This window comes from Cariama cristata, unplaced genomic scaffold (genome assembly GCF_000690535.1).
Source record: "Cariama cristata isolate BGI_N322 unplaced genomic scaffold, ASM69053v1 scaffold9783, whole genome shotgun sequence".
In the NCBI taxonomy this organism is placed as follows: Eukaryota; Metazoa; Chordata; class Aves; order Cariamiformes; family Cariamidae; genus Cariama; species Cariama cristata.
This window is the reverse complement of record NW_009606672.1, coordinates 3,895-19,548: the sequence shown is the minus strand read 5'-3', so window position 1 is coordinate 19,548 and position 15,654 is coordinate 3,895. Positions and strand designations below refer to the sequence as shown.

General features: G+C 38.9%; 1 protein-coding gene across 1 annotated transcript in view; it reads right to left on the bottom strand.

Annotated features, from left to right (window-relative positions):
- PTPN13 (protein tyrosine phosphatase, non-receptor type 13 (APO-1/CD95 (Fas)-associated phosphatase)) overlaps positions 1–14,583 on the bottom strand; it is a gene marked incomplete at its 5' end in the record, with an annotated part of 81,811 nt that extends 67,228 nt beyond the window's left edge. Inside the window, 5 exons of the mRNA XM_009696458.1 lie at positions 2,101–2,194; positions 4,918–5,103; positions 7,575–7,640; positions 13,987–14,156; positions 14,544–14,583. Coding sequence (XP_009694760.1) covers positions 2,101–2,194; positions 4,918–5,103; positions 7,575–7,640; positions 13,987–14,156; positions 14,544–14,583 — 556 coding nt within the window. The remainder of the gene's footprint in view (positions 1–2,100; positions 2,195–4,917; positions 5,104–7,574; positions 7,641–13,986; positions 14,157–14,543) is intronic.
- Between the last annotated feature and the right edge of the window lie 1,071 nt (positions 14,584–15,654).

Here is a 15,654-nt window from a genome sequence, read left to right as displayed (position 1 = left end):
AGTCTGCTAAAAAGTTTAAACAAAGTTGTGGGTAGGAAAACAAATGAATAAAACCACCCCCTCAAACCACATACAGGTTTAAAAAAAGAAGTTAAGGATTTTCTAAGAAAATGAAAAGCAAATCAGCAAAAGACTATTCAGTTGTATTAATGAAAACAAAACTAGAAACAACAAAGAAGAGAAGAATCAGGGTTGCTAATGCAGTGAGAACAGAGTTTAAAGACAACCTTGCTACGTCTCCAAACTTAACAAATATTCTGACCATTATCAAAACACGCAGTTTATGATGATCATGGAATAAAAAGCAGAATAGATGATGGAAACAGGGTATGAAAATGACAAAGCTTGAGGTAGTAGCCGAATGGTAGTGTGCTCAAATAAAGGGTAAAAAAAAAAAAAAAAAATAAAAGGTGAGAAATATGGAATAGGTTAGTACTGGCAAAAGAACAAAGGTGTATAAAGAAACTGTGAATGTGACAACACCGGAAATTGGGAAGAATAGGGTTAAAGAATAAACTAACAATTTAACAATCAGAACAATAAGGTTCTGGTACAACCCTTAAAAAAATCGGTGGGAACCAGGGAAAGAATCCACTTTAAGAAAAAGCTTAAGAAGTTCAGAAAAGGCAGGCACTGCATGGTTTACAAATCCAGTCAACTAGACTGATCCAGTCCTACACTCTCTATTCCTACAGATCTTCCTATTGCTACAGAAATATTCCGGAAAAGAAGGAAAAAGAGACAGTAAGAAAACAAAGCCCCTGAGAAAGGAGTTGGAACACTGCGCTTGTGCCAGAAAACAAAGAGACAGCTTGTACCAGAAACTGTTCCTGAACACATAGTGCCGTACTGGAAGGGCTGGCAACCACTAACATAAGGTTTTTATATCAAAAAAGTAGCCTAATCAAGGACTCATCTCAAAGGAATCAATAAAAGAAGACCACCAATGCCTTGCCAGATTCACATCTAATTTTTGTAGTTTCTATTGCCACTGACAACTTCATGGATTACTTCGGTTCCTGCAATTCATTGTGCTGTTGCTTGACAGAAAACTACAAAACAGACGAGGAACTCAGGCACATCAGCAACACAACTTTGTTCCAAGTTTACTAATGGTAAATAGGCAGAGAGATAATGCAAGGCAGATGAAAACCCTGTGTCCCCTATGGTGTTGAGTATTTGTGGGTGATGTCGCATTCTGGCACTGAGATACTGTATTTACAGATTAATGTTTTAACGTTTTACGGTCTCACCTGATTATCACATCTCACTGCCTGCATCGCAACGACTTAGAGTGGTCCAAGCTGACGTCTTATAAAATGCTTCTACCCTGCCCTACAATTCTTCCAGAAAAATATGAGACCAGCCTTTTGGAAAAATACATCCTCTTGTCAGAACAGCCTAGCACAGAGCTGATGCTGCCACTGACCTTAAACAAGGACATCTAATGAAGTCATAGCCAGCATCAGCTGTCAACCTACATCACTTTATCCCTTTTCCTCCACAGTGGAAACAGCAACAGTCTGCCTCTGAAACAGTCTGCGTCCTCCCAGTTTCCTCTTTCCTCGCTTCCCTGAAGTAACAATACAACCTGGCCTCTATGTGCACCTCACACTGTCAAAGTACAGCAGAACTGTGACAGAACATGTAATACTGCTCTTCAGGAAAAAAAAGAGGAGGTAGGAAAAAAAGTTTTGTGTGCAGAGAGAAGAGCCCAGGGCTGCCTGGGAAGCAGGGAAAGAAGCTGTGTGCAACTACAGATATGAATAGAAAGCAGAGTCCACAGGAAAGAGGGAACTAAGAAAAGCTGCTTCCTGCTCCTCTAGCTGACCTACCTACAGCTGAAGATTCCTTTTCTCCAGAAACAAAACTTTTGGATGAGGACCTTTAAAAGCTGTTCCTACCATCAGGACTGAACTGGAAAAAGACATGTATTTTCTTGAAACAATTATTCTCATGTCACCAGCACTTAGCTAGACACTGAACCATCAGAGTTCCGTGAACGTCAGCAAGTCCGTCACTATTCAATTTCTTTGGCCACAAAATCTATCCAAAGGGCTGTATTTATTGCCATAAACCTTACTGTAATGAAGCACTTACCTGTGGGGAGTCCTTTTCCCCTCAGCCTCTCCCGAATAGCCTGGCTCCTGTCTGGCTGCAATTTTCTATCTCCATTGCAAGAAAGTTGGTCCACCTGCAAAACAGGCAGTAACGCAAAGTCAGGTATTGAAAGAGCTCACACTAGTATGTCGTAATGGATGCTTGTTTCATAAGTCAGTGCCAAACAGTTAAGTTCAAGTTCAGAGTGGAAGTTAAAACTTTTTTCATCAAAACCAGGTTCATCAGTGAGAACATCCCCTAGAATTACCCGTATTTGAATAATTGTGCATTATTGTTACTGCACATTTGGTCTACTTTTTTCCATGAAATGTAAATTAAGCAACTTAAATACATTCCACCCCTACAGGAAACTGAAAGGAAAGCAACACTCAGAAACCATGTTCCATGGTCACAACATGACTGGAACTTGTGATTGGCCTGATGACTCTTCTGCGTAACAGGAAGAACTGTCTTGTACCTGACAGTTTTAGGCTGATACCTCACACAACTTATTACACATGTAAAATCTCACGCATTTGTGAGAAGTCTCTTCTTTAGCCCCTCAGGCACATTCCTTTCATGTGTTAAGGCTTAACTAGTCCCTTTTTTTTTTTTCATTCACTACTTCCCTTAAAAAAAAAAAGAAAAATCAATTTCACAGGTACGTCCTCCAAATAAGAGCTTATTTGCTATAACTAAGAATCTTTAGTGAGATCTTTTGATATGGTGAGAATCGGCGTAACTTATGCAGTGGCTTAGCTAGGAGGTTGGAAGGAGAAATCAAGCAGCCTTCTGTCCATCCCAGTTACAATGCAACTCAATTAACATTAAACAGATTAAATCAATCTTGTGCCGTATTGCCCTTTACAAAGCATATTAACATGGAAAGTGAAAACATTCGAACAGGACCTCTAAGTTCTACTTCATAGATCACCAAATGACCAGCTACAGAGCTAAGACCTCTCTAACCTTTAATAAGGCCAATCAAGATTGGAGGCACATTGATCTTGGAATAGTAAGTTGTACTATGGTTCTGAAAAAAACCCTCAATTTTACATGCTTTTCTTATTAAGTTAAAAATTCCAGCACGCATACAGAGCCCTAAACATTAAAACCAGCAGGGATGGCTAGCTAAGGTGCATGAAAACAGCAGCACAGCTATGTCACTGTTCTGTCAACACTCCGTCCTATTTGGCTGTTTTGTTCTTGTCTTCTTGCACAGCCAACGCAGTGACACATGAATTTGGTTGAAAAGGTTACTGGCAGAGGAAATACAGAAGATTAGCAAAACTTCAGCACTGGATAACCACTCCTTTGTTATCAACATGGTACAGGAGACAGGAACACACTTGCTGGATTCAGCTCTCCATTGGATTTCAGTATTTGCATTTGGGACCACTGTTGCTGTCTTTGGCAGGCCAGTCTAGATTAGTCTGTCACACTAACCTCAGGCTCCCTCAGAAAGCCTGCTGACAAGAACAAGATGAGGAAAAGTAGAAATTTTATTAAGCAGAAAGTGCCATTAAGAACTTGGAGGCTAATGACTCGCTTTCCACAGTGGCTATTTCTATAGCTCATGGTCCGATTTAAGGTTTGGCTCTTTAACAGCTTCAGTGATTAAGGCCTTGTAGGCATTTATTTCATTGAATCACAGGCTAGCTCCACTTGGCAACTACACAAGACTTCAGACATTACAGTAACGAGCACCGGACTGACAGACATAACCTCACAGACTAGACAATGCTTTGTGGAGCTCAGGCTCAGCACTATTTCTGGAGGCCTGTCATAATCAGCTGCTGCCAAATATTAGATAAATGCAGGGACCTCTCACCTCACGCAAGCATTTCCAAACCAGATTTATGAAGAAACTATCTAACAATTGGATCATAAGAAATTTTTTTAAAAAATGAAGCATTATCAAGTCAAACATTTTTCTTGCAATTACAGTGCTGCCTCTCTCTAGACACCAATTTTTACACTGGCATAACCCCTATGAGATAAAAAGGAGTTTCAATGATATAAAGCCAGATAAAATTCAGCACCATCACGGAATACCATTCCAACAATAATAAACTGCTCGGCATTTGTTATAGTTATAAACAGAACACAAGGAAAGCAAGGCCAGAGAACACTCTAACAATATTGACAATTTATGGCCTTCCTTTCTACTCAGAGCCTTGAAATCATCTAACTACTCTGAAGTCATGTTGTAATGGTTAGATGAAGGGAGAGGTTGCCTGTCAGGAATAGTAACTTTGCAAGATGAGTTCATGTAGGTTCTTTCACTTCTGAAAACAGTTTAACACATTTGTCATCATTAGACAATAACATCCTCCACAATTACCATATCCAGGAGCTGAGGAGAAGTGCAAGAGAATTGGCACACCACCTAAAAATTCCCTTTTCCTGTTAATAAGCAACTCTCCAAAAGTCAAGCATAACTTTAAAAAAGAAAATTCACAGCAATCTTTTTTGAAGCATTTCAAGTAGCAACAAGTCCAAGGCTTGCCCCAGAGTTCACCATCTTTTTTGTTCTCCTGTTTTTCCCTATTTTTTTTTTTTTTTAATGAAGACGAACAGTTCAAAAATTATCTGCCTCAGAAACAGCAGTCATGAATGCATACTCCAGGAGGAACAGTCAAGTGCACAAACTGTTAGAAGGGGAGAGAAGCAATTCTCTCCTTTTGACACTCACCCTTTGCAAAATTGCCACATAGTAAAGCAAGAGGAAGAATGACTGCAGAGTGACTCCGAATTAGCACCTTTGCTCTTTTCCTGCTCATCTCTGTTACTTCTCAAATGCTGACACAGACTTACCCCAGACAGGCTTCCCAGAACGAGCCTGACCAACTGTTTCACATACGAAAAAGAAGGGGCACAGTTACTGTTCCTTATGTGGGCACTGCAAGCATCCAGAACAGTCCGTACAGATACGCGAGCATAAATGACATCTTCACACATGCCGAGGAGTATGCTGTTGAGATGATCTCCTAGTTTGATAGGCTAGTGACAAACAGAAACAGGAGGGATAGAATGAGTTTTAATAGTGACTTGTGGTACACACAGAAACAAAAGACATTCAACGCAGTAAAATAACTTCAAGAGACTTAGTGCCTACATTATCTGAGTGCCAATTTGAAAGTCACCATATAGGTGACAAAAAAATAGCAGTTGTAGATCAGGAGACAGGCATTCAGCATCTGGATTCAATTCCTACTCTACAACAATCTGGTCCAAACAAGTTGCCTGATCTGTAAGGTCAGGACACCAATGCTTTCCTTTCTCAAGGGCTTAATGACTAGCGACAAGGTTCAGAGGAAATCTTCTGTGTTGTTTTTGAATATTCTGCCAGTCACAACCATAGAATTCAATCCTCGTTACAATCCTTTTGTAACCCTCTGTCTGCTATGCTCATTTTCTACTGTTCCTCACCTCACCTATACTTTCCAGCCACTATGTTAGCACTTCCAGAGTCCAGTGACATCACCAAATACCAACAAAAAAGAAAGGAATAAAACAGCAAAGTCACTGGTTAAGGAAGCAGAGCTTCATAGTCGCAGGACAACATCCACACGGTTAAGAACCATCTAGATTTAATTCTTCTCTACCCATCAGTTAATCCAGTACATGGTACGTGGAATATCTCTCCTCAGGGTATGCAAGTCAGTGATAACGCTTGTTCTCAGATGCTGCAGGCACTTGGGACTTGAGCTTTCTGATCTGCAACTCTCCCAAAGCGGGTGGTTACCCACAAAGTACAAGCATCATCATGCTTTTTGCATCACAGAGCGCTTCAAACCATTACAATCTTCCAATCTTCCCTGTATTAGTACTCTTAAACTGTACCATTAAAGTATTCTGGACCACCCTGATTTAATTAACATTGGCTTTTCCCATCTATCTGTTTAGCACTTCTAACTAATCGTAAAAATCACTCTTGTATTCAACCACACTCCCAGCAGAGAAGCAGCTCATTAACCAACAATAGGCAGGCAAATATGGGAAAAAAAAACACAAACAAACCAGGAAAATCTGCACATGCAAATGAACACCTTGAAGTAATGCCATACACAAACTGTCCTTTTGCCTCCACTAATTCCACAAGGCAGAGGTGCCGCATGAGAACATCACAAAGGTAAATTCGAGACTTCTGCTCCCTCTTTATTTCCAGGCATACCTCACCACACCGTCTTTGGAAAAATATTGTTATACGAAAAGGCAGAGTATGCCATCCCACTGCATTACTGTGAAACTGTTGCTACAATCTAATACCAAAGGAAGAATCAAAGAAAAAGGGGACTAAAATTCATGCCTCCTTTCTGCTCAACACCTACCTCTACCTATCTTAAATCACCCTCCCACTACTGCTGAATACTGCTCCTTTCATCTCCTGCAAGACAGGAGAGTAAAGAAAGTGGATAGCTGTCTAAGAAAATACCGGGGCTTTTGGGACACGCACAGTAGTCATTACAAATAAGAAGTATCCCTAAACCAGTCATAGCTTCAAATTTTATGACTTTTGCATTCAGACAGCTACTTCCAAACCAGTACAACTGAGAACCCAATTACCACTCCGTTAAAGAAAATATTAGGAACTGAACACTTAAATTGTCAAAGAGCCTTTCAAATTTTCTTTCCTACCCTTACACATAACACCAACTAGTAGGACTGAACCCAAATATGAAGGAGATCAGCTATTTCTGTTTGAGCTGCATAATGCTCTGCCAAATCTCACAACTGCAAGTCCATCATTAAATGCTTTTATGGATGCATTTCATCTTATTTTCACTCTTTTAGACATAGGCTTTTAAAAGTTTAATTGGGGTCGGGGAAGGAGCATCCAGGAAGATGACGAATCACATTATCTTCAGTCAGTTTTGGAAAGATAGTCTAGGAGCTCTGCTGCGTGTGTGAAACAACCCTACAGAGCAATAACACTCAGCACTAAGCAGTCTGCGACTGTGTCTGCATTGACTGACAAGTCAATAGCAAGAGTCTACTCCCTGTTCCAAACAATTCGTACCCCTTCTTGGCCATTGTGTAACATAAGTATCTGTATGTGCCAAGTTTAGATTCACAGAAGTTACGGCAGCATAGAGAACAAGTTGCTTTATTATGAGTAAAGCAACAATGTTATTTAAATGTTTGTTTTTCTATAAGTCTAAACCCAAACAAATAATTTTCTCCTTTGTCAGCAGCTTAAACTGTTGTCTTTCAGCGTGTGACACTACAGGACAGTCTAGCCCAGATATATCTTCACAGAAACTTAACAGAAATGTAGTATCAGCACCTTCTTTCTCCAAGACAACATCACCACCACCCTCACACACTCCACAGGAAAAAACTCCAAGTGCAGGAAAGAAATCTTAACTCTTCAGCATCTCATTATGGCACCCTGCCACATTAACCCAAATGCAGATTCAAACTATCAAGTCCGAAGCTGCAATATTAAACAAAACCAAATCTGAACTTACCTGACTTTGAGGAACTTCATGGTCAGCTCCCCAAAAGAGTGCCATACCGAGAGAATAAATATGGACCTGTCATAAGACACAAGACATTTGTCAACTCATTGAACAGGACTGGAAACGCAAAGCAGAACTTTAAAGAAGACCAACTAATTTAACATTATTTTGCCTATATATATTTCTGGTATTTAAGCTCAGTTGTCTTTCAAATTGTTCTTCTCCTTTGCCGTGAGGGTCAGAGAAGCAATGCCTGCTGCTACGAAATGTAGTGCATCTAACCAGTGCCTCTGGCTTCTCTGCTCAGTTTTAAGCTTCCATCTCACACTGAAGCCAGAAGCACATGTAATCCACGTCATCAGCCTAGTGTGGGGTACAGACTGCAGGGTTGTGTCCAGGGATCCTTAAAACTTTACTGTGAAGGCAAGACAGACCTTAGCAGGACTCAGACAGTGGGATACTACTGTCAAGAGATCCCCAAGTTTGGGATCAAAGGAAAAAAAAAAAAAGGAATGAACATAACAGTATCAACATGTAAAGCAGTCACCTTAATCTATTACTGATACTTAAAGGTAGAAATACATTAATCATTACATGTATAATTAAGGATTACTATCAACATTACTGACATTAATATATCTTTAGGACATTAAGCCCATCAGGACAGGGAATAAAACCTTTAAATACTGCAGAATTAAGAGCATAAACACATACTGTTCCTGTAGGTGACTCTGAAAACAAAACAGGTAAGTGGAGAAAAGAAAATTAGTTTTTCTGGACTGTATAAGTAACATACAGTAGTGGTGCTTCTTCTACCATGTTATTAGTAATATTTGTGCCACTTAAAGCAACTTTATTAAGTAATTGTGCAAGCAAAGAACAACAATTACAGGGACAGTGATAAATTAAAGTCGATTTGCTTAAGTCAGTCTCTTCACTAACTAAAAGTAAAACATCTTCACTAAGTCCTAGGTATATACATTGACAAGATCTGCCCAGGCTCAGGTATTTCATATACAGATTTTAAAAACTTAGATGTAAATTGAGTGTACAAAGGTAATGGACGGACTCAACAGAACCTATGAAGAGATAATTTTCTTCTTCCCATACTAAATACATAGCGTTGTTAAAAATCACACATCTAGAACTAGCTTAAGGTCATACAAGAGAAATAATCTCTGTATTGAGGAGTCTCCAAGCCTCTCAAGACAACAAAATATATTCTTGAAGACTCAGAAAAAGGATGATGCCTCAGTGTTTTTCTTTCTAGACCAGATTGCTTGAAAGACATTATACCATTACTGCACCATGCCAGGAATTAACCTCAAAACACAGGTATGACATATTTTTAGATTCTTATTGTAAAACAGGAAAAAAAGTTTCCTTTTTATGTATTTGGAAGAGCAATACACAGCTTTGTGACAGGGTAAGGATGTAATTACTAAATACACTTAGAAGTAACGTGTTATTAAAATTATTCTTGTGAATTCAACGTGCTTTATTCATACAAAATTGGAATTCAACGTACTCGGAGAAGCACTGCCACCCTAAACTGCGACCACTTAAATCTTGTGGGACAGTCCCTGTCTAGCACAGCGTATGAGTCAGTGCAGGACAAAGGTTTCCATCGGTATGAGGCAGTGATATACCAGATACCGCTGACACATGGTTACTCACCAGTAGGGTTCAGTCCAGCTGACTGACAAACACTGAAGACGGAGGAGGGGGGTCAGCTGGTGTACATTCAGACACAGATGTGCAAGAAGGATATTCAGGTAGAGAAAAACAGAGAAACGATGTTTTTCTTTGTGATAAAGTTGGGGCAGAACCATAGAGAATACCTTCGCAATCATGCTCAGAAGGGAAAACAAGGAGGTAAATTTTGTTGCCGGTGGCATGTTCTGGCAGGACTGCAGTGGTGTTGTACCCAGGTGCAGATGAAAAACAGCATTATGCTAGACACAAATATGTAGCCAGTACTGTGTACCTAACAAGGACTCACCCATCCGCCTCCTCTCCCAGAAAGACAGCACTGGCTGCCAAACTAAGGTCTCTCTGTTCCATGCAAAGAATAGGACAGAAGTCACAGTCAAGCATTAAGGGTTCTCAGTTAATAGCCCTGCCCCATTCAACCAGGAACACTATCTTTCAAATACTGAGACAATTGTTCCGTATCTGGTTTATTACCCATTACCCTTTCAACTGAAATACTAGAAAGTCTTCCTTACACATCCAGATATACCACAGCTATACAGAAAAAGGTCAATATACTTGCAGAGTAATAATACATGCAAAAAAAACTTTTAAGAAAAAAAACAAAACAAAAAAACCACAAACCACAAAGCCAAACCCACAAACAAACAAAAAGAACTGAAAAAGCCTCCCAACCCTTCCCATCCCCTAAAAATGCAAGACCAGCACTTAAAAAGTCTATTATCAAAATTGTTCATTTTAATCAGAGAAGTGGTCATGGTCCTGTCAATGTTCAAGAAGCATTTGGGCAATGCTCTTAGATAAATGATTTAATTTTGGGGTTGCTGTCTATGGAGTCTGGAGTTGGACTCGATAATCTTCACGGGTCCCTTCCAACTCGGGATATTCTATCATTCTATGATTCTAAGCTTCAACATAATGGAAGAGATTTCCAAAACGGAGAAGTGCATCATTCACAACAAAAATATTACTGTACAATCAGGCCTCTGAACTATAACATGCTATCCCTCTAATCTACCTGAAAACAGCTTTCAAAATAAAAGCGAAGCGAAACAGTTTGTGATGTGGTACTCCATCAACACCATAACGGTATTTCAAGCTTTATATTTTGAGGAGGTTTTCCAAGTACAGCATTTCAAAGTTACTTGCCAGTCACTACTACGTAGAACACAAAAATGTATTCACTACATAGCAGTTAAACTCATTTTGAATTGGCATTTAGATGCCTGCACACATATCACCTCTCCTACTTTATACACTTTAACTTCGAAAATCAGATAAACAGACATATTGTTGCTCCCCTGGTGTTTGACAGTTCCCCTTATGAATTTCTAACTGCTTATTATAGTCTGACAGCATTAGGTTGTGTCAGATAGGCGGGAGGGGGAAAAAAAAGAAAGAAAAAAAAATTGCAAAACAGTCTGTTCACAAGATCATCACTGCTTGAGGTTTGTGCTGCATTACGTCAAGTTCCTTACATAAGAGAGAATTCCAGCATGAAAACTAGCCAAAAAACATCTACTGAAAAACTGTGTTGTAAAAAGCCAAGAATTTTGCTACTTTTAAATGACTTTTTCAAGCTCATTTTTGTGTTATACTTCTAATATTTTCCACAATATATAAATCAACATCAAATTCATTTCCCAAATTAATCTTTCTATAATTTTGAACAGTTTGCTGACTATTTCCAATAAGCTTGCTGTTACCTCAGACTTATTTTGTATTCAAATTGACTGGATGTCTTGGAATCAAAAGGGTATTCATCGACTGACTATATTTTTTTCTAATATTTATCCTTAAATACACTGTTACTTTGTGTTAGCAAGTATAGTCATAACTCAAGAGACAAATGCAACCTCACCACTATCTGTTACAAGGCCTTAAGAAACAAGACTTTTTTTCTGCCTTCAGCAGCTTTCAGACATGGGCAGATTTGAGAACCACCAAAAAGGAAAACACCAAAGGTTTCCAGTAAATTAATTCAATGAACTACAGCAAGTTGTGACAGAACAAAAACAAGAAAAGTTTAAATATGTTAAAAGTTTCCACAGTCAGTATGTGCAGAGCAAGATCTAAGAAACATGAAGTCAACATATCAAGACAAATAACCAGTGTACTATCCCAACATAGTTTAATACAAATGTAAAGAGAAACAGTCAAAAAAAGGATGCACATACAAGCTATTTATCAGCCCTATCAACTTTAACTAATAAAGCCTTAACATGACAAAAGTTTTTGTAGAAAGCTATGTTTCAGGTAGCTTTCTCCTTCTGTATAAGCAAGTAAGCAAATAAACCCAAGAGGACTGATATGTTTGAAGCTTTTTGCACAAATGTACTATACTGTGTAGCTCCCAACCGGGGCATTATAGAACACTATTACAGATACTTCGGTCTTTTTTTATTTCGTGATGCATTATCAAAGATTATTTTTACATATACTGGTATATACCATTGCCACAATGAAAAAACTTCAATTCTTTGTACACAGTGGTACATTTCTAAGAATTCAATGGAAGGGTCTCACACGAATGAATGCAGGATGAGTAACTCACAGAATACATCTTCTGATTATGGCTGTCCTTCACTGCACCCAGACGTGACTACCATATGGGGAGAACAGTTGTGTGATTTTATCCACAAGGCTTTAAACTGAGAACAAGAACAGTAGCAGCAAGTTTTCTTCAAATGTTTTTGTACTATCCCAGGCTATCAGAACAGTTAATTTTTTTCACCCCAGCGTGTGCAAAACAGACACAGAAATCAAGTAGAGTTCAAACACAATACAGGATAATTCATCTCCAGCCCAAAGCCTGAAGCTTCAACCTAATGCTAAAGCTGAATACCACAAGCTAAAGGGTTTTATTCAGTTTATACGTATGAGTAGCTTGCTTACGTAAAGCCAAAGCTCGTCTACTTCCACATCCAATTGTTTCCTAATGAAAACAGCAACACAGCTTTGTGGCCTAGAGCCTCTATTTTGTCATCACCTTCCAGTAAGGAAGGTTATACCTATCATGAAATATATTCACACAGCCATAATCGGAAAGGATTAATCAGCGCTGCGTATGTGCAGAATGCCAGTATTTGGTCATCGCCTATTGAGATGCTCTGCACTGGAGTTTACAGACCACAGTGGTCCCTCTGAGTATTTCCTTCCTAAAGATTAAGACAAAGAAACATCATAGCATGGCTTTGTAACAGTTCTCTATTTCAAAAAGAAAAAATGTAGCATACTGAATGAACGCTGGCACAGAACAAAGAATGCAATCAGCTCTGATGAAGGTCACAAACGTGCCATTTCAGAACTTTTTTTTCTGGCATTTTTAAAGGCCTGTTTTGTATATCAACTTCTGAGTTGCCACTAGAGGTAACGTTACTGTCTTTGACAGTGTTGTCCCTCTTGAAAGAAGATAAACCATTTCAACAGAATGACTACAGAGCTTGGCAGTTGCATCCTACACAACCGATTCCCCAAATCTGCATTGATGTCAATGAAAGTTTTAATAGAGAAGTAAAAATACCAATCTAGGTTGCTAATTGCTTATAGTTTTGTCATAGATAAAATTATATACATACTTTATTATACCATTAAGTTTGAGTATACTGCAGGGCAAGAAGGATGTCTAAAGGGCCTGCGATGAGCTGAGGAAACAGTGATTTTCAGTAGGTATTCAGCGATATAGTCCTAAAGAAACCTGACTATATACAAGGTTTAGAAGGAAAAAAAACCTGAAAAAACACAAAAAATTCAACACACAAAAACATGTTTTAATAGTCCTTGTGCACACAACAGCAATCGATGCCAATACCGGTTTTCTCTGGAGTAAGAGCATGTTGCTGTTTTTCCTGGAGAAAGACAGCCAAATGTCCTAATTTTTCCCAGATTACAACACTGGCTGCAGCTAGCTTCCTTCTCTAAGGACAATCCATCCAGAGAAGCCAAAGAGATGGAAATAGAGTCCAGCTTCCTTCTTACTGCCACCTCTAAATAGCTTTGACTAGGCCAAGGGAATGGTTTCCTGGGGAAAGTGCTACCATTTGCAGCAAATTATTGTTAAGAAAACATTTGAGAAACTACTAATTTTGACTGTGCGTACAAATAACCTGGAGGAGATCACATACACAAACTTTACCTGCCGGAACATCTACCCCTGGGGAAGAGTTAAAAAAGGAAGGTGGAAAGGAACAATTCTGCACGCAACCGAGGAATACTTATGTTCTTATGTTAATTAAACTTTTTCTTCTGCGATAAGTGTAAGAATATCCCATTTTTGGAAGGCCTGGACTGCTCGAGTAATTCCTTTGCTTACCTCCGAGATACATTTTGCAAAAAAAAAAAAAATTAAACACATTAAAATTGTTGACGTCACTGAAATCTTTTAGAAAAAGAAGGCAAAGTGTTGCTTACTACTAGTACGATGCTCAGTTATTCTGTGAGGCCATTGCCCGAGTACGGCTGTCAGTAGCACAGACGTGACAGGAACCTGCACACAGACACTTCTTCAGTGCAGACAACCATAACGACCATTCCACTTTTACAGACAAAAACAGAGTAGGAGGATCCCTCCCCCTCTCACAAAAGAAATCAACAATTGCACATCCAAATCAAGAATCACAGGGAGACAAAAAGGACAGTTTAAAGCTATTTTGTGAAGGAATCAACAGAAAAAGACAAGCAGCTGTCTGCCAAGGAAGAGGTACTGTACCTTTTCAACGTCTGACAGAGATGATAGAGAATGGTTCTGCAGAACCTCTGGTGCTGTGAACGCTCGCAGGTCTTGTTGGGAGACATTTTCATCAGTAAATGATACACTGCCAGACGGAAGCAACAGGAGAGACCATGGAGAAATGATGAATCCCAGAGCAGCAGGATCAGCTGTATTGGAAAGGAAAGAAAAAAACTGAAAATAAAGCAACGCTGTTTGATGCCCTTGCTTGCTGTTGTTTTACTTGCTCAAAGACACACTTAATATCAGCCTACATATTATTAATGGAATAGATTCATGCTTCCTTTCCCACCTGTGGTGTTTCATAACCACAACCACCACCTCAATTTTAATCACAGTAAGGAGTAACACCTATCTTTTTTGACTATTCTTTGCTATTTATTCATACCAGCAAGCTCAAGAAGAGCCTACTAAAATACCCACAAGCTCTCCAGTCCTCAGGTTATTTCACTTCTGTTAAAGTCAGCATAAAAAATGATCACATTTTGTAGCATACACATCATTAAGGCGAATTCCTACAATAAGATTAGAGTTACCTGCTATACTAATATATAGCACTGCTGCAGCAGCAATGATCTGAAAAGAGAAGACAAAATTTGTAGAGAGAGGAAATACTCCTTATTAGAGTAGTTGATAGAACTGGACAAAACGGAAGAGTTTTGGGGCACAGAAGACCTTTTTAGTCTAAAGAAAAAAAATATTTCCAAAGTGAAAAAAAAAAAAGAATAATTCTAGGCAGCAGTGGAAGTGGGCAAAGAATAAACTTGAAACCTTAGTAAGATCACCCATTCAAACCTTGTGAGTAATACTTGAAAATAGCAAAGCAAGCGCTGAAATCAGAGAACCAAAAGTGACAAAGAAAACCTCCTACACCATGAATATGCAATTTGCCAGCTAGGTTTTTGATGTCTGATAATATTGCTGCCAAACTTCTGGCCACAGATCCAGTTTAAAAAAAAAAAAAAAAAGCTGGGGAGGGAAGGGAGGAGAAACAGGCCGCACACATGGCAAAATACGGTAAACTCCAAAATCTACCTTGAAAGTAAAAGTTAACGAAGGCAAAAATGAGACCATTGCCTTCAGTCAAAATATTTTTTTCTACACCTCAAACAGTAAATCAGCTCAGTTTCACTGAAGGACACATAAGCCTTTATCTAAGCAAAAATAAAAAGTAACTGTTATTTTTCCACAGGCAAAGAGGCAGTTGCTCTCTTTTCTGCTACATGATATATGAAGGATCTGAGGAAACATGCATTTGAAGGACAAGTCTTTCTATTCCCTCTACATAGTAAGCAACAACAGCAGAATAATAACTTCCTCCTCCAGCTCCACCACTAACAACATTTTCCACTCTCCTGTCAGCTCAGTTGCTACAGTGCTGGTTCCTAGCCCGTTCAATTATCTTGTAATCTAGAATATTAGTAATCTCCTAGGAAATGTATTAAATTACTGCTTGCAGGTATCAGATGTAAAAGGATCTACCAAGTCAGTCCTTCAATTTCTTCAACTTCCCTTCCTCCAAAAGAAGCTAAGAAATTGCTTTTAGGCTTTCTACGTTCTGTGATATCAAAGCAAAACTATATTAATAACTTGACACTACAATTATCCAGAAAAATGCTTCCAGCTTTCAGATCCTGAAGCTCAGAA